The sequence below is a fragment of the Poecile atricapillus genome, chromosome 24 (assembly GCF_030490865.1).
Source record: "Poecile atricapillus isolate bPoeAtr1 chromosome 24, bPoeAtr1.hap1, whole genome shotgun sequence".
NCBI lineage: Eukaryota > Metazoa > Chordata > Aves > Passeriformes > Paridae > Poecile > Poecile atricapillus.
In genome coordinates this window covers 4302436-4316902 of record NC_081272.1, presented here as the reverse complement: position 1 = coordinate 4316902, position 14467 = coordinate 4302436, and the positions used below count along the sequence as shown (strand labels likewise).

The following is a 14467-nucleotide window of genomic DNA, read 5'->3' as shown; positions in this document are numbered from 1 at the left end:
GTCTTAAGTGTTTCAGCAAACTCCTGCACCAAGCCCTGTTACTTCTCCAGTTACAAATCACAGCTGCAGAACATCCCTTCACACAGTTCCCACAGTTTTCAAAAAACAAATCAGATTTGTTCTTATTTTACAGGTTTGAGGTGAAAAGCAGCAGCAGTTTTCAAGGGCAATGCACCATCTCCAGAGGGGAAAGATACTAAAAATCTGCTTGGCAGCTCTGATCCCATCAGGAATATCAACATTAAGCAACAACTACACATCTTCCAATGATCCAATCTGCTTTCCAAGAGGCCTTGATTTTCCAAACCCTCAGGCAATTCCTCACCATGTACCCTCCCAGATGAATCCCACCTTTGTTCAGTGTATGGCTGGATCTTTTGCACAGTGATGTCCGAGTCGAGGACCCCCAGCAGCACCCCTATCTGTCGGATGAACATCCCCTTCTGCCGCTCTGTCAGCTGGCTCACATTCACATCCAGAATTATCTCCACCAGGTTATTTTTCCTAGGATCTAGAGAGAATGTAGATAGTACAGATCTCTGGAGTTTCTATTTAACCTGGGCATAAGGCAGGATTTTAGCTATCTTTCCAGGATGTTTCTGATTTGAACACAAAACTACAGAGTGGCACAGTGGGAAGGGACATAAGTATGACTTTCACAGGTAACAGAAGCAGTGAAAGTCAGCCCTCAAAAACCACAGAAAACACAACCACATCCCCCAAAACTTTTGATGTTTACAGATCCAAACTGGACTAGATTACACATTTTAATCCCAGTATACTGTAACCAAAGGGCTGCAGGCAAATGTGGTACAGCACAAAACCCAGACTCACCAGGTTTGACCTCCACTGTGGTCCTTTCCACATCACTCTCTCCTTTGGCATCTGTTACTCTGAGGTGAAATGTGTAGGTCCCTTCTACCAGATTGGACAGGAGGAGAACAGGATGATGGTCTGAATTATTTAAGACTTCCTGGAAGGCAGAACAAACTATGAGGAAACAAAGGATCAAAGTAGCACCATGTATCATCATATTTCAGGATATGACAGAGTAACAGCCCAACAATGAGCTCTGTATTTCCTCAGGAGCTGTCAACACTACCTTGCACTGATTTTTGTGATCCTTTACAAAAGAAAGCTCACCCCAGCTGCAGGGCTCCCCTCATCCCGAGTCCACAAGTAGCTGACAATCCCCTTATCATCAGAGGATTTCGATCCATCCAACTCTGCTGTGTTTGTGGGCAAGGTGATGACAACGTTACCAGCAATCTTTGCAACGGGCGGCTTGTTTATCTCTAAATAAACAGAGAGAAAGCACTCAGAGAAAGATCTTGTAATGCCAAATCAAAAATTACTGCATTAGATCTCCAATGTACTCTAGAAATCCCTGTCTAAGCCTAGGGAAGAAAAGGGAAATACTGCAGGATTAAGCTGAAGATACTGTTCTTCCAGAAAAGGCAAACCTCACTTCAAGCCACTTCAGTGCTCTCCACATTGTCTCCCTCCATTCCTTACATTTATTGTGTGTCTGAATACAGATTTTGCTGAACTGCTCAGAGATAACCTGTGACTGAGCAGTTCTGCTCGTGGCTGGATGTACCTTCTTTGACGATGACGTTGACAGAACTTTGGCTCTGCAGGTTCCTCTCATCTTTCACTGTCAGAGTGAACTCATACGTCCCAACCTGGAGGCCTGTGACAGTGGCAATGCTGCTGTTGGCATTCTCCAGCTTCACACCATCTGGACCCCTAAACAATACACAAGGGGTTTGGTCAGTTTTTGACCTTTCTCAGGGGTTTTGATCAGTTTAAACTTTACACAGAGCACTGGAGGCAGCCTCGCTCCACACAGGAGCCTGGAAATAAAGAGTCCATGGTAAAAGCAAAATTATGTTCTCCAGTTACAACAAGATAATCTACAGAATAAGTGCAGGATCCAAAACAAAAAGAAGAATTTTTGGCAGTTTAATGTTTTGGTTAATTTTAAACCAGAGGAGCACTGATAACAGCATTTAGGTGTTGTTTACAAATAGCGCTACTTTCAGCAAATTGAACTTGGCTTGTGAAATGCACAATGAGCCAATTTTGTTAAAAAAAAAAAAAAAAAAGTGCAAAGCAAAAACAGTCCTTCATTTCTAGGGCTTTGCACAGGTTTTGCATTAGCAAACAGAAAAAGCTACTGCAAGTTGCTCATAGGCTTTTCCCTGAATTCCCTAAAGCATTTCAGGGAATTTAGAGTTGGAAGAGAACGCTGCCTCATTTAAACAAACTGCAAAAGCATCGAGTTAGGAGGCCCTGCTGTTGTTTGATTACAAGGGTCAGTCTCTCCATGAGACCAAGACCAAACTCCACTGCTGTGAATGGAAACTCGACCGAGCCACGCCACACTCAGAGTGGGAGTCAGGCCTAGAGATGAAGGCAAAGCTATTTCTCATGCTCAAAGAAAACACCACTTCTTTCCAATCAAACATAAATCCTTGTCTTATTCAGGTCACTGGTAAAGCTTGTCAGGCCCAATGTGATCATGACTAAACACAAGGGAGGTGTGGGGGTGTGACTTGTTTTAAATGAAAGATTTGGATACACAAGAACATGGAAGGTGATATGCACCGTGTTTTTTCCCAAAGAAAGAAGACTATCTTCTGGTCATCCGAGCTCTTGCTGCCATCTAGAGTGGTGCTGTCTACAGGAAGAGTCAATTCTTTATCTGGACCAGCATCTGCCTTTGGGGGCTTGTTGTTCTCTGGAAAAGAATGCAGGATTTCTCATACACACACCATAAAGGTGAAGCTTAAAACACCACCATTAAGATTTTCTCCACGATTCCCAATACATCCCTTACCCACTACCTTGTACTCAGACAAAGTGAGGTTAAAAGCAGTTAAGAATTCCAATGAGCATTTTAATCACACATCTGCAATAAAATGAAACTGAAAACTAGGAGCTTTGATTTTTGCTCTCATTCACCAAGTACTGCTCCACTTTTTCTGTCCCTGTCCCAGGACACAGTACCATGGGCAAACACAGCTGTTTGGAAATACAATCCTGTTTTTATTGGAGGAAAATATCAATTAGGTTACATTGTGCAAAATAAGAGAACAGCCTACAAAGGCAATATTCCTACAAGCTTTCTTTTGCTCATTTATCAGCAATATACCAGCCCAGAATGGTCCTAAATCAGCAGCTTTTCTGAAAGTCACCATAAGATCTAGAGGTCGCTGACAGTTTGCTTACCTACAACCCCTGAAAGGGAAGCAGCAACAGCAGGTAAAGGCAGCTTACCTGGCTGGACTATCACAGTGACCTCTGCAGTGGACTGGTGCCCAGCAGAATCAGTCACAATGAGCTGGTAGGTGTAATCACCTTCTTGCATTGCAGAGAGCTGCAAGACTGGTGTCCTCACACCCTGTGAGAAAAGATATTCATGGATTAAAAACAATCCTCATGCAGATGATGATGGACCAGAAGATTCTGATTCTAAAGTAACTATTACCAGCACATTCTAGAGGGTTATTAAAAACTCCTGCTATGGGAACAGGAGTCTGTGCTACTTCAGCATGCTAAGCTCTTGCAGCTAAATTTATGCACACTACAAGGACACTGTTGAGGGACATAACAAGAGTGATGCCATACAAGCAGACCCTTTGGGATTCAGTAGTTTCCAGCTTCAGTAAAATCTCCGGGGAGCCCTGTGCAAATCCCACACATTGTGAACCTGATTCATGGACTTACTTATTCTATAAATTTGACAGCAGTAATAATCTTTAAAAGAAAAATGATGACTCAGAAACAAGTTCCAACATTTACTGTTTAGCACTGAGGAGAGTCTGGCCAGCACCAGCAATACTTAGACTCCAAGATTCTGCTCAAAAGTTCCCACCTCTCTCAATCCCCCTTCTTCAGCAGTATTTAAAACTGTATTGCTCAAGAAAGGAACAGGATGCCAGTGGTGAGGCTGGTGCACCAGCTCAGCCACTAAACCAATACCAGCTTCACACAGATTTAACTTTAAGCAGATACTTCATCATCACACATTTTCTCTGGAGGATTCTAAAAGACATTTGCTAACAGTCCATTAAAACTGGTTTGATTATAGATAAAAGCCCAGCTAGAGAGAAATCCAGGTGGAACACTGGAGACCTGCACTGACCTGCATCTCCATCACCTTCCCTTTGCTGTTGGGGCTGAGCAGCCACTCATAGCTGACAATGCTGTGGTCGTCCGTGCTCTGGTTGCCGTAGAGCGTGATGGAATTCTGGGGCAGGGTGATCACCTGGTTTGGACCAGCATTGGCCACTGGAGGATAATCCACTGCCTTCTTCACAGTTAGGTTGGCAGTGGTGGAGTTGCTGGCACCATCTGAGTCCACAACTGTTAGACTGAAGAGGGAAAAAAGAAGTGAAAGCACTGAAGAGTGATGGTGATCACAGCTGAATACAGCCTTTTCTGAATAGAAACTTCTCCCAAATGTCCAATTATCAGCCTCAGAGTGATGCAAGGAATTCAACAGTCACATCCATCACTTGAAATCTAACAACCAGGTGAAACACAGAAGTGCACTACAAACCCACAAGTGTCCTGGACACAGCACATCTCCTCAGGTAGGCTGATACCACAAAAAACAACTGCTTTTTGCTAGATCTAGAGCTGAATATGGATCTGATTAGTTCATATGCCAACTGCTTAACAAGAAAGCAGTGCTCAGTAAGAGGCACTCCAGTTGATTTTACTTTAAATAGATCTGCTGATGCAGTGATGGACATCACAGCACAGGTCAAAGGAAAAACACAGGACAAATACAAAAGTAAAATCAGCTACCACCTATTGCCCAGATTATGCATCAAACCATTAGGCCTCATTCACTTATCTGAGACAAACACATTGCATTTAAAAACTGGATTTGAAGACTGCATTTCTTCCTAAGCCTTTACTCAAAGAATTTAGATTTGACATTTCAAGAGACATTTTGTAGCACTGACAGACCAGCCATCTCAAATAGGGCTACAAGACAAGAATAAGAAGTAGCTGGACAGCTTATCTCTCCTGAAGTGCAAAGCTACAAAACTACTTGAAAGTAGGAGTGCGAGAGAGAACATCACAAAATGGAGTTGTCTCCATGTTTTGTGGGGTTTTTTTAACCAGATTAACACTTCGGGAATCTCATACATTTCACTCTTAAGGGATGAGAACTAATGGACTCTCCCAGGTGTGACCTACCTGAATGTGTAATTCCCAGGTACCAGGTTGGTCAGAGTCAGTATGGGAGTATCACTGGAAACCTTCTCCTCCCTCAGGGGACCCTTCAGCTCTTCCCAGTGGTAGCTGATAATTTTATCATCATCAGTGCTTTCTGTTTCAGTAATGGAGGAAAACACACACAGGAGTTGGAAAAGGCTGCTTCAGAGATTCCGGATGGTCAGTCCCTACTTCTGCCCTGGGCTTAGTGGTCAAAGGTATTTTTGGTCCAAGCCCAGAGTCTCTGTTATGCTCAGATACCCAAACTGTAACAACTCAGTGCTAGCTGGGGCTAAGACAACCGGAAATTGTTTAAAGGAACTCCTGAGAAGCTCAGTGCAGGCCAGGATCACTGAGGGTGGTGTGTCAGTAACTCACGCGTTTGAAATTTAGCCAAGAGCCCAGTAATTTTGAGTGACAGTAATTATTTTTTGATTCTAAGCAGCAACCTCCAGAGCTTTTCCTTTTTTAGGAGATTGGCTCAGGCCAGTGCCCTTCAAAAGGGAACACAGAGAGGTGCTGTTCTGTGTGTTCTGCTCTCCTGGCCAGAGAGGCTAATTCTTTTCACTGAATTGTGTTTGACAGTATCACTGTTTCTCTTAAACTTTATGCAAAAGGACCAAACACAAACCAGCCCTTAAACCTGCAGGTACTCACTGCTGCCGTCAATAAGAGTGGAAATGGTTGGCAGGGAGATTTCCTGGAACGGTGGGGACACGATGGCAACAGGAGGCTGATTCACCCGGGGCTCTGCAACAACAAGCCACTGTTACCATGACACTACAGGCAGAAAGCCCTGGCCAAGGAACTGCAAAACTATCAGCAACAGAGATGTGTGCTTCATTCTACACCAGCTACCAAAAGGGGGTTCAAACAGCATGGAGGTGAACAGCCAGCAGACCAGTGTTCTGGGAAGGCTGCACTACATCAGTTTTCCCCTACTGTGTCAAGTACCTACAGCTTTTTGCCACAGCATGGCTGCTGCTTTGAAAAGTGAAGGATTTTGGTGCATGCTGCCAGCCACAAAATCATTGCTTATAAGGAAATGATCAGCTACAACACCCAGAAGACCAGCCATACACTCTTGCTAATTTAGGGACTGCAAGAGCCCTTCTTTGCCCACTAAGCTTGTATAAGAAGTCTTGCTGAAGACTGCAGAATTAAGGGGTTTTATTGAAACTTGTAGCTGTCTGTTTATACAGGCCACCTAAAAAGTGAGGCAGTCAGCACAAGATGCTGTATCTCCACCAACTCATCTGCAAACCACAATTCCTTACAACAACGAATGGGATTTGACTTAACCTGCCTGGGGTTGGGAATGATATTCCTTGCTGGACAGGGAAGAAAGGAACCTCCAAAGGAGCTTCAAAGCTCTTTTCAGTTTTTGGTCCTGCTGCTATAAGCTTTTTGTAAGACTGCGGCTAGTTTTCAGGGAAGCAATGGCCTTTCAGGGTGAGGTGTTTGCTGAGCACTTCCCTATCAGGATTACAGCTCTTTTATCAAGTGGTTGGCTTAATGCAGTACAGCAAAAATAGCTGTGTATTAGCAATAGCTTCCCATTGCAGGAAATTATTTAATACATACAAATATATGTGTGTGTGTGTTTGTATATGTGCAAGTTCACAGCACAATGAATTATCACCACACTAAACCAAATAATCCAACCCCATGGTACAGCTACCTTGGCTTGCCAGAGACAGGTCAAGTCAAGGAAAATCCAATCCCACCACTCACTTGGATTCACTGTTACATTCACATATCCCTCTCCGTGCGCATTTTCCCCATCCACAACGACTTTGAACTCATATAGGCCAACAGTAAGCTGGAAACAAACACAAAGGATTATTTACCTACAGGTTGGTGGCACCTTGTCAAGACTTATTGGAAGGTCAAGTTCTTGTGCTTTGGCACAAGAAATTGTGCTTCAGCCTCTGCATACACAGCTAAGGATGGTTTCCAGGCCAAAATGGTATTACACATATTTTAGTTTACAACGGCTATGCAGAAACCAAAGACTTGTATTTCTCTCTGCCACAGGATTGTCAGTCAAGCTTTATTTTACAGCAACAAAAGGCAAACAGAAGAGAGATAACAGAGATTAGTTCAGGTTGTCTGGCCACAGGAATCTGTACTAGCAGATTGCATTTAAGGTGAGAAAGGCTACATGTAAGAAGAAAATCTCTTCTTGTGTGTTTTTATTAATGCAAAGGTTTCTTCTCGTCCTTTTAGGTGACATGAGCCAGGCAGTCACCTCTTCACCATTCACTGTTGAGCCAAAATGAGAAGGTAAGGGACCCAGTGCTGGATAACAATCTTGATACCCAAAAGGCTGAAGCCCTGACAGAGACCTGCACACTCCCTTCAAAAGTTTTGGCTCTGAATGTTATCCTTACTAAAGCCTGTAGATTTTTTTCTGAGTGCAGTAGAATCCAGGCTGCTCAAAGGAATGTCTCAAATACAGAATTGTATATTCACAGTACTTAGAGTCATTTCCTTGTTAAGAATCCCCACGTGCAGGAACTGGCAACCCTTTTCCTGCTAGAGCTTGTCTAAGAGCAGCAGCCAGGGACATGCCAGGAGGTATTGCAGGGCTCTCATTAATGGAAGCAGCAAGTCCCTCTTCCAATGGGCAGTACAAGGCTCAGACCTAACCAGACTACCACACTGTTCCAGGAATATTCCCACCCCTTGTTACTGTTAAATTGTGCCATTTGTGTGCCTTGTCACGCTGCTTGTAGGCAGCTTGTACCTCCTGAAATCAATTTCTTCCTTCCCTCGTGCCAGATCAATCTCCTTTTTCTAAGAGCCTCAGAAGAGGTCTTGCAGTCTAATGTTGGCTGCCTGCCCATCATGTAATTTCCTATTCATCCTGAAATCCCATACAAGTCTTTCCTGGCTGCTGGGGTCCCCATCTTCTCCTCTTGGCATTTAATACAACAGGATACGAAGGAGCCAAAGCTTTACCTTAGACAATTTCAGGGTCTGGGAGTGCTTCCCTGCCATTTCTCCACTGTAGTCTTTTGGATGAGTTATCAACTCCCACTCATAGGAATATGTGGTTCCTTTAAAAAAAAAAAGGTCCAGATGTTTGTTTTCAAAGCCTGTCTTTCTGCCATGCTAAAGAATTGCAAGGGTATTAAACATTTACAAGGCACATTCTGCTGCACTGTGGAGAAAAAAGACAGCTTGGGCTGTGGCTTTTTGGGAATATATCCAGGAAAAGAGAATCTGTGCTTCTAAACTCATTTACTCTGGAATCAAAACCCATCTTTCAGCCTCCAAGGCAATAAAGAGCTTTGGAATAATCACAGCTCCAGCATAATATGAGAGAAAAGCCTTATCACATCCTCAGGTCCTGCAGACACATGAATGACAATTTTTGAACAGGAATGAATCAATCCCTGCTGCTGCACAACATGGAACACACCTGCCTCTGCAGCTCTCACTGCCACAATGGACAGAATTAAGATAAGAACTTTAAAAATTCCTGCCAACAACCTGCATGATGAAATGAGGAGTGTATATATAGAATGTGTTCCTCAGCAGGCAAATACCCCAAATCAGATTTCAATCACTTGCTAATACAGCTCAGTTCCTATCAGCGAATATCAAGAATAGATGCTAAAAATCCAATTCGTCCTTACGCACCTCCCTGAGAACGTGCCATCTCTTCCCACAATCTCCCAAATCCACTGGCTTTGTAGCACTTTCCATTTTTTTGTGTCTCACTAATTTCTCTAAGAGGCAGCAGGAAGTAATAGCTGAGTATAAAAATTTTCTACAGGAAAGTGCTCTCTGACAAAAGACATTTTCAAGACTGCCCTTATTACATGCCATACATAATGACTGTTTGCCTTTTCACATCCCAAGCCCTTAGCAGAATTGCCAGGGAAGCCTTACGAGGTGGTGGCTCAGGAAGCACAAATGCATTCAGCTGAACTTCATTTTTTGGCAGGGTCACTTCAACGCTATCTCCAGCAGAAACCACCAGCTCCTTCATAGCTGAAAAGGACAAACACAAAATTGGAAGAGGAACGGGGGGAAAAAAAAAAAGTACATAATCCACCCTGGTTTCAGTTAATGGAATAAACTCCAGCTACAAATGATCATGTATTTTGTAAACATCCTGTTCCTCAACAGACCTCCCATTTCAGGTTTCGATCTCCTTGTCAATACAAGAGCACTAATGGGGCTTTACAATTTTTAGACAAGCCCAAAATTACTCAGTTGCCTCTCTCTTTGCAGATGCTATGCTGAAATGTGGCCCTTGGGCCCTGCACAGGGGAGTCTCTTCAGCCAGGTCCAGCAGGATGGGAAGGGTTTTACTTGACAGCTTTTTGGCAGCTGCAGGCTCATGGCACAGCAAGATAAACACTGCTACTTCCAAAGTGCAATTCCAGAGCTTCACAAATATATAAAGAATCCACAGAATTTCTTTTCTGAAAAACTGCTTGAAGGCTAAGAGAATTTTTTAGATCTGCATAGCTGCCACACTGGGTATGGAAGCTCAAGATACAAACCTGGCCCTTTTATTTATATTTTCTTTTCCATCCCTGCTCAAGAATTTTCTTGCCATTCCATTTCAAATAAACTGACAAGTTGCTTTTAAAGACTACAGGGTAACCTTGAAAACTCTGGCCAGAGACATATTTTTGTATGCTTTTTATTAGCATTAATATAACCAGAAAGTTTAACACATTTCTTAAAAACACCTCCTGGCCGCCTCATCTCCCTCTTCCCATTTGCTTTATATTTGTCTTTTTATTATTTGACCTGGGAATTATGCATAGAAAATATTCTTTCTTTAGTCTGACCCTGTCAAAGACAATGTTTCAGAAGTATACACAACAAATGCAAGCAAAAAAAGGACTTTAAACATTCAGCTATTTTCCCACTTTTATTATCTATTATTTATCTATCTTTCAATTTTAATATCTAGTGGAATTAACCACCTTTTTTTTCTCTCTCAAATACTCCATCAGTCTTTCACCTGCAATTAGTTCCAAGGCAAAAAGCAACCAGATCTCACTAGGAAATAATAAAACCAAAACCCAGACAAACAGATAAAAAAATCTTGGAACGCTTGGTAGCTTAGAAAAACTACTCTTTACATCATCTTTGCATTGGTTAGCAAAACCAGGAGGCCCAAGCTATGTTAGTCTTCCCAGACAAACTAATGAAGATGTTTAAAGCGTATTTTCCAGTTCTAGCTGGGGTAAGCCCTTAAAAAAAACCAAAACAACAAAACCATTAACTTGTCATCACAAGCAGCCAATGAGCTTCCTGCCAAAAACATCTTTGGATGCAGTGCTTCCCTTACACTTTCCATTTGTTCCCTTGTAAGGGAAAGGAACCCTAAATTCAAAAGAAATTCAGCTGTGAATGCTTCAGCACACTGGATTAACTGAATTCTGAGACACCACATGAGCAGTACACGCCATTCCCACCCCTACAGGGAGAGCTGCCAGCCTGGCTGAGGGAACAAAGCTGCCAAAGAGCATTTTGGCCTTTATGCATTTTCAACAATCTGTTTTAGGAAATACCAGTGTGAACAGAAACATCATCGTGCTGCAAAGCAAAGCATGGGCTAACAGCCAAGTACACTGTTCTCCACAGCTGAACTGTGCAGTGACACTTCAGGGACAGAAAATAATCAGTTACACCCTTTTTTGAGCACACATTAAGATTTCTGCTCAATTTGATGGATAGCAGCATGCCAAGGCTACTGGAAAAACACCTCCTGGGACTCTGTTCCATATCACATCTCAGCCTTCACTTTGGGAATTAAGATATCCCCATTAGTTTCCAGCTGTCCTCACATGCAATGGTCACACGCAGATTTATGATGCCCCAGTCCCACTCCAGACCTCAGGAGTCATTGGGATCTGACAGCACATGTGCTGACACAGGTGCCTCAGTACTTTCTCCAAGGTACTATAATTAACCCCTACTTTTCCACACTGCCATGGCTTGAAAAAGCCTGAGCAGGTGACATTTGCTGGAGCCCTGCAAGTCCTCACCTGGCGTGGTGGCAGCAGTGCTTGGGGCTGTGGCAGTGCTGCTCTGGTCTGTAGGAACGCTGCCATTTGTGGGGACCCTGCTGGGCACAGAAGTCACCACCTGTGCCTTTGCTGTGCTTTTCACTGGCGTGGGGCTGGCTGTGGGAAACACCTCAGAGTGAGGAGGGGCATCATCAGGCTGCCCAGGCTTCTCAGTCTTCCCTGGAGCTGTCAAGTCCAGTGCCACAGGGCTGGAGAACGTAGCCAGCACTGATGGTTCTGGTGCAGATGTTTCTGTGTGGATCTGTAAAGGAAAAAGTTCTCAGTTTGACCTGAGCACTGAATGTCAGTTTTAAGTTGCCCTTCTCCTCCTCCACAGTTAGGGAGGCTTAAAAATCCCTGGTTTGTTTTCCAGAAGTAGGAATTTTTACAGCTTTCTCTTCTGCAGTGTTTCTCCATGTTCTTCCTCCACAGCAGACAGACCATTTCTACCCCAGCTGAACACTAGTTAACGCCAGATTTAGGTACAGCATTTAAGTACCAAGGCTGCTGATGTGGCAAACATAAGAGAAGATCCAGGTTCAAAACTGCAGTGAGTGGAGCTAAAAGAACAGAGAGGTGGGATAAGACAGGGACCACTGTCTTTATGAACTGGGGTTCATTTACTTCGGCTGTGATTTCCTTTTCCTGAAGCCATGCAGTTGGCCAACACAAGGCAGGATTGCAGTGGCATTTTTATGTAATAACTGAATTGTTGCAGCAAGAGGAAATTCATTTTGGAATCACTCTTCAAAGCAAGGTGAGCTGACACACACAGCTCCCTGTCTGCCTGCCCCAGGACATGCTGCTGGGGCAGGGAGAGGAGCTGAAGGGCACAAAGTTTGCTCACATCCACACAGGATGAGCCACTTGATTGAAAATAATCAGAGTGGCAGGAACAATTTCCTTTCTTTCATCAGAAAATTCCTTTTACCTAGCCCCATTCCAGTTCCTAGCCTGCCAGGCCATATTCCAATTTACCCTCCACCATGAAGTCCATGTGTGTAGCACGTTTGTTTTTTTTTTAGCTAACTCTGTTTTGAGAACATCTGCTAAATATTTAAAATGGAGCAATTTACCATCTTTGACTCTGAAAGTGCTTTGGAGCTTGGATTTCCCACTGCTACTCCCTATTAGAGGAGTGATTAAAAGCTCATATAGGAGGAAATATACTCAAGCTTTTAGACCATGCTGTTGGCATTCAGTCCAGGAAACAGGAACTGAGAAAACACTCCAGACCATGGTGGGCAACATCCTTGGCAATAAATGGGCTGTGCTTTAGAAAACACTGAATGTTGGTTGCAAAAATAAAGCTGTGCTGTCCACAGTGAACAACCAGCCAAGCCAGGAGCAGTAGTGAAGGCACTGAGGGCTTCTCTGCAAGGTTTTTGTTTCAGCCTCGGGCAAATAATTTCCTCTCACCATATCTCAGCTCACTTTGCTCACAGAATGTAAAACATTTGTTTGATTAATATCTGAGCTTTATGGACCAAAGAATCAAACACTATTTGTTAGTGTTACAGACATAAGCTGTCTTCCTTTATTTGGTTACTTGCTAATGGGCTTACTTAGACAAAAGTATGAAATCTTTGGAATCCATACAGGAAAAATCTGGCATGCTGATCTTCCTCAGTGGCCTCAGGACAGCTGGATGTCCCAAGCTGTATCATCTTCCACCCACTGACAACTGCCAAGGGTATTGACTCCCTTTCCTCAAGATGAAAGTTTGAAATGCTGGCAGGAGAAGGAGGTGAACAGACAGGCAGGAATTCAAGTGAGTCAGACACTTCAGGAAAGGCACAGGAGCAGAATGTTTCCATGACTTCCTACCACTACAGGAAACCACTTTTTGCTTCTCAAGAATCAACCCAGAAGGGTCACAAGAACAAGAGTCACAAACAGCACACAAGAAATCCACATTCACCTGCTGGCCACAGCAGAGTCCCCACTCTGCTTGGCAATATTTCCAATGAACTGAATCCTTTCTTGACTCACTTTTAATTCCCAAAAAAACCCCACTTTACAGTTAAGAGAGATCCTCTTCCTTCCAAAAATCTTCAGGATAAATTGACAGGCAAATGTCTGTGGAGAGCTTGAATTAGATAAGCTTTGCCTGGGGCAACGTAACAGTCAAAAATGCCTCTAATGCTTGCAAACTGAGACATTTCTTATCTTTGCTCCATAACTCTGAATTCTTTAAAGCAAAGAACAGATTATTTCATTCTTGGGGATAAATGACAAGGAGACTAGAAGTTTGCCAGCTGTCCTATCTTATTAGGTTAGAAAATAGAGAGAAGTGACACATTGGCCTGAGTCAACACAGGAGCCTCAAACAATTTTGATTCCAACCCCTAAATGTCTTTGGCCTGAGACGAATAACCCTGTGTCCTTGTCTGAGAGTCTGTTAGAGGGACTAGAGTGGCCCTGAGCATCCGAATCCACACCGAACCCAAGCTACTTGACAGAAAAATACCTCTGTCCTAGAATTTTATTTTTTTTTAATTTAAGTAGGCCTGGTCTGAATTTTCAAAACAGGCTCCTTTCAGCTTAGATGTCCTTGCTGTCTGCAGTAAGTGCCACATCTGTGAAGACTCTTAAGACACTAAAATGTAGGTAATGTCACAAACCATTACAGAGTGCTGGTGTTAGAGACATTTCCTTGTTCCTTGTGGATGAAAAGCACCCAGCACTTGCAGGAAGTGTGACAGCAAGAGCCAGTGCAGTGAAGTGCAGTGCTGCAGCAGCCCTGCTCATCAGCAGTGCTGTACTTAAATGCTTCTTCTGACTGGCTACTAAATGTGTTGCTATATTTTAAACTTGACAAGGAGTCCTACAATGAGACAGAAAAAAAAACTGATGCCTAGAAAATGTCACTCACTTTAACGAAAAAGCACCAACCTCCCTTAGTTAAGGGCTGATGGGCAGGATGCACTGTGGTTTATCCTGGTTCCATATCATGGACACAGTAAAATGAGAAATTAATGTTCATTGCACATTAGCAAATGCCACTGCAGATGGCTGTGGAGCCATCAGAACTGCAAGAGGAAAATGAAAACACACAGAGGCAATGTTTTCCCAAAACTGTCATTTTCCCTCTCTCTGAGCCTGTATAAGCAAAAGAAAAGATTTGTCTTCCACACATTCAATGCTCAGCAGCAGCAGAGGAGAAAAAGCACTTTGATTTTAAATGTCCT

General features: G+C 43.3%; 1 protein-coding gene across 2 annotated transcripts in view; it reads right to left on the bottom strand.

Moving 5' to 3' along the window:
• Positions 1 to 14467, bottom strand: part of KIAA0319L (KIAA0319 like) — a 29888-nt gene that overhangs the window by 7446 nt on the left and 7975 nt on the right. For both annotated transcript variants that reach the window (XM_058856254.1, XM_058856255.1), the window contains exons 4-16: positions 11256 to 11538; positions 9136 to 9237; positions 8200 to 8297; positions 6970 to 7057; positions 5893 to 5985; positions 5218 to 5350; positions 4151 to 4379; positions 3283 to 3406; positions 2611 to 2743; positions 1601 to 1749; positions 1144 to 1295; positions 835 to 973; positions 352 to 511 (exon numbers count right to left, since the gene is read on the bottom strand). In XM_058856254.1, the coding sequence (XP_058712237.1) occupies positions 352 to 511; positions 835 to 973; positions 1144 to 1295; positions 1601 to 1749; positions 2611 to 2743; positions 3283 to 3406; positions 4151 to 4379; positions 5218 to 5350; positions 5893 to 5985; positions 6970 to 7057; positions 8200 to 8297; positions 9136 to 9237; positions 11256 to 11538 (1883 nt within the window). The remainder of the gene's footprint in view (positions 1 to 351; positions 512 to 834; positions 974 to 1143; positions 1296 to 1600; positions 1750 to 2610; positions 2744 to 3282; positions 3407 to 4150; positions 4380 to 5217; positions 5351 to 5892; positions 5986 to 6969; positions 7058 to 8199; positions 8298 to 9135; positions 9238 to 11255; positions 11539 to 14467) is intronic.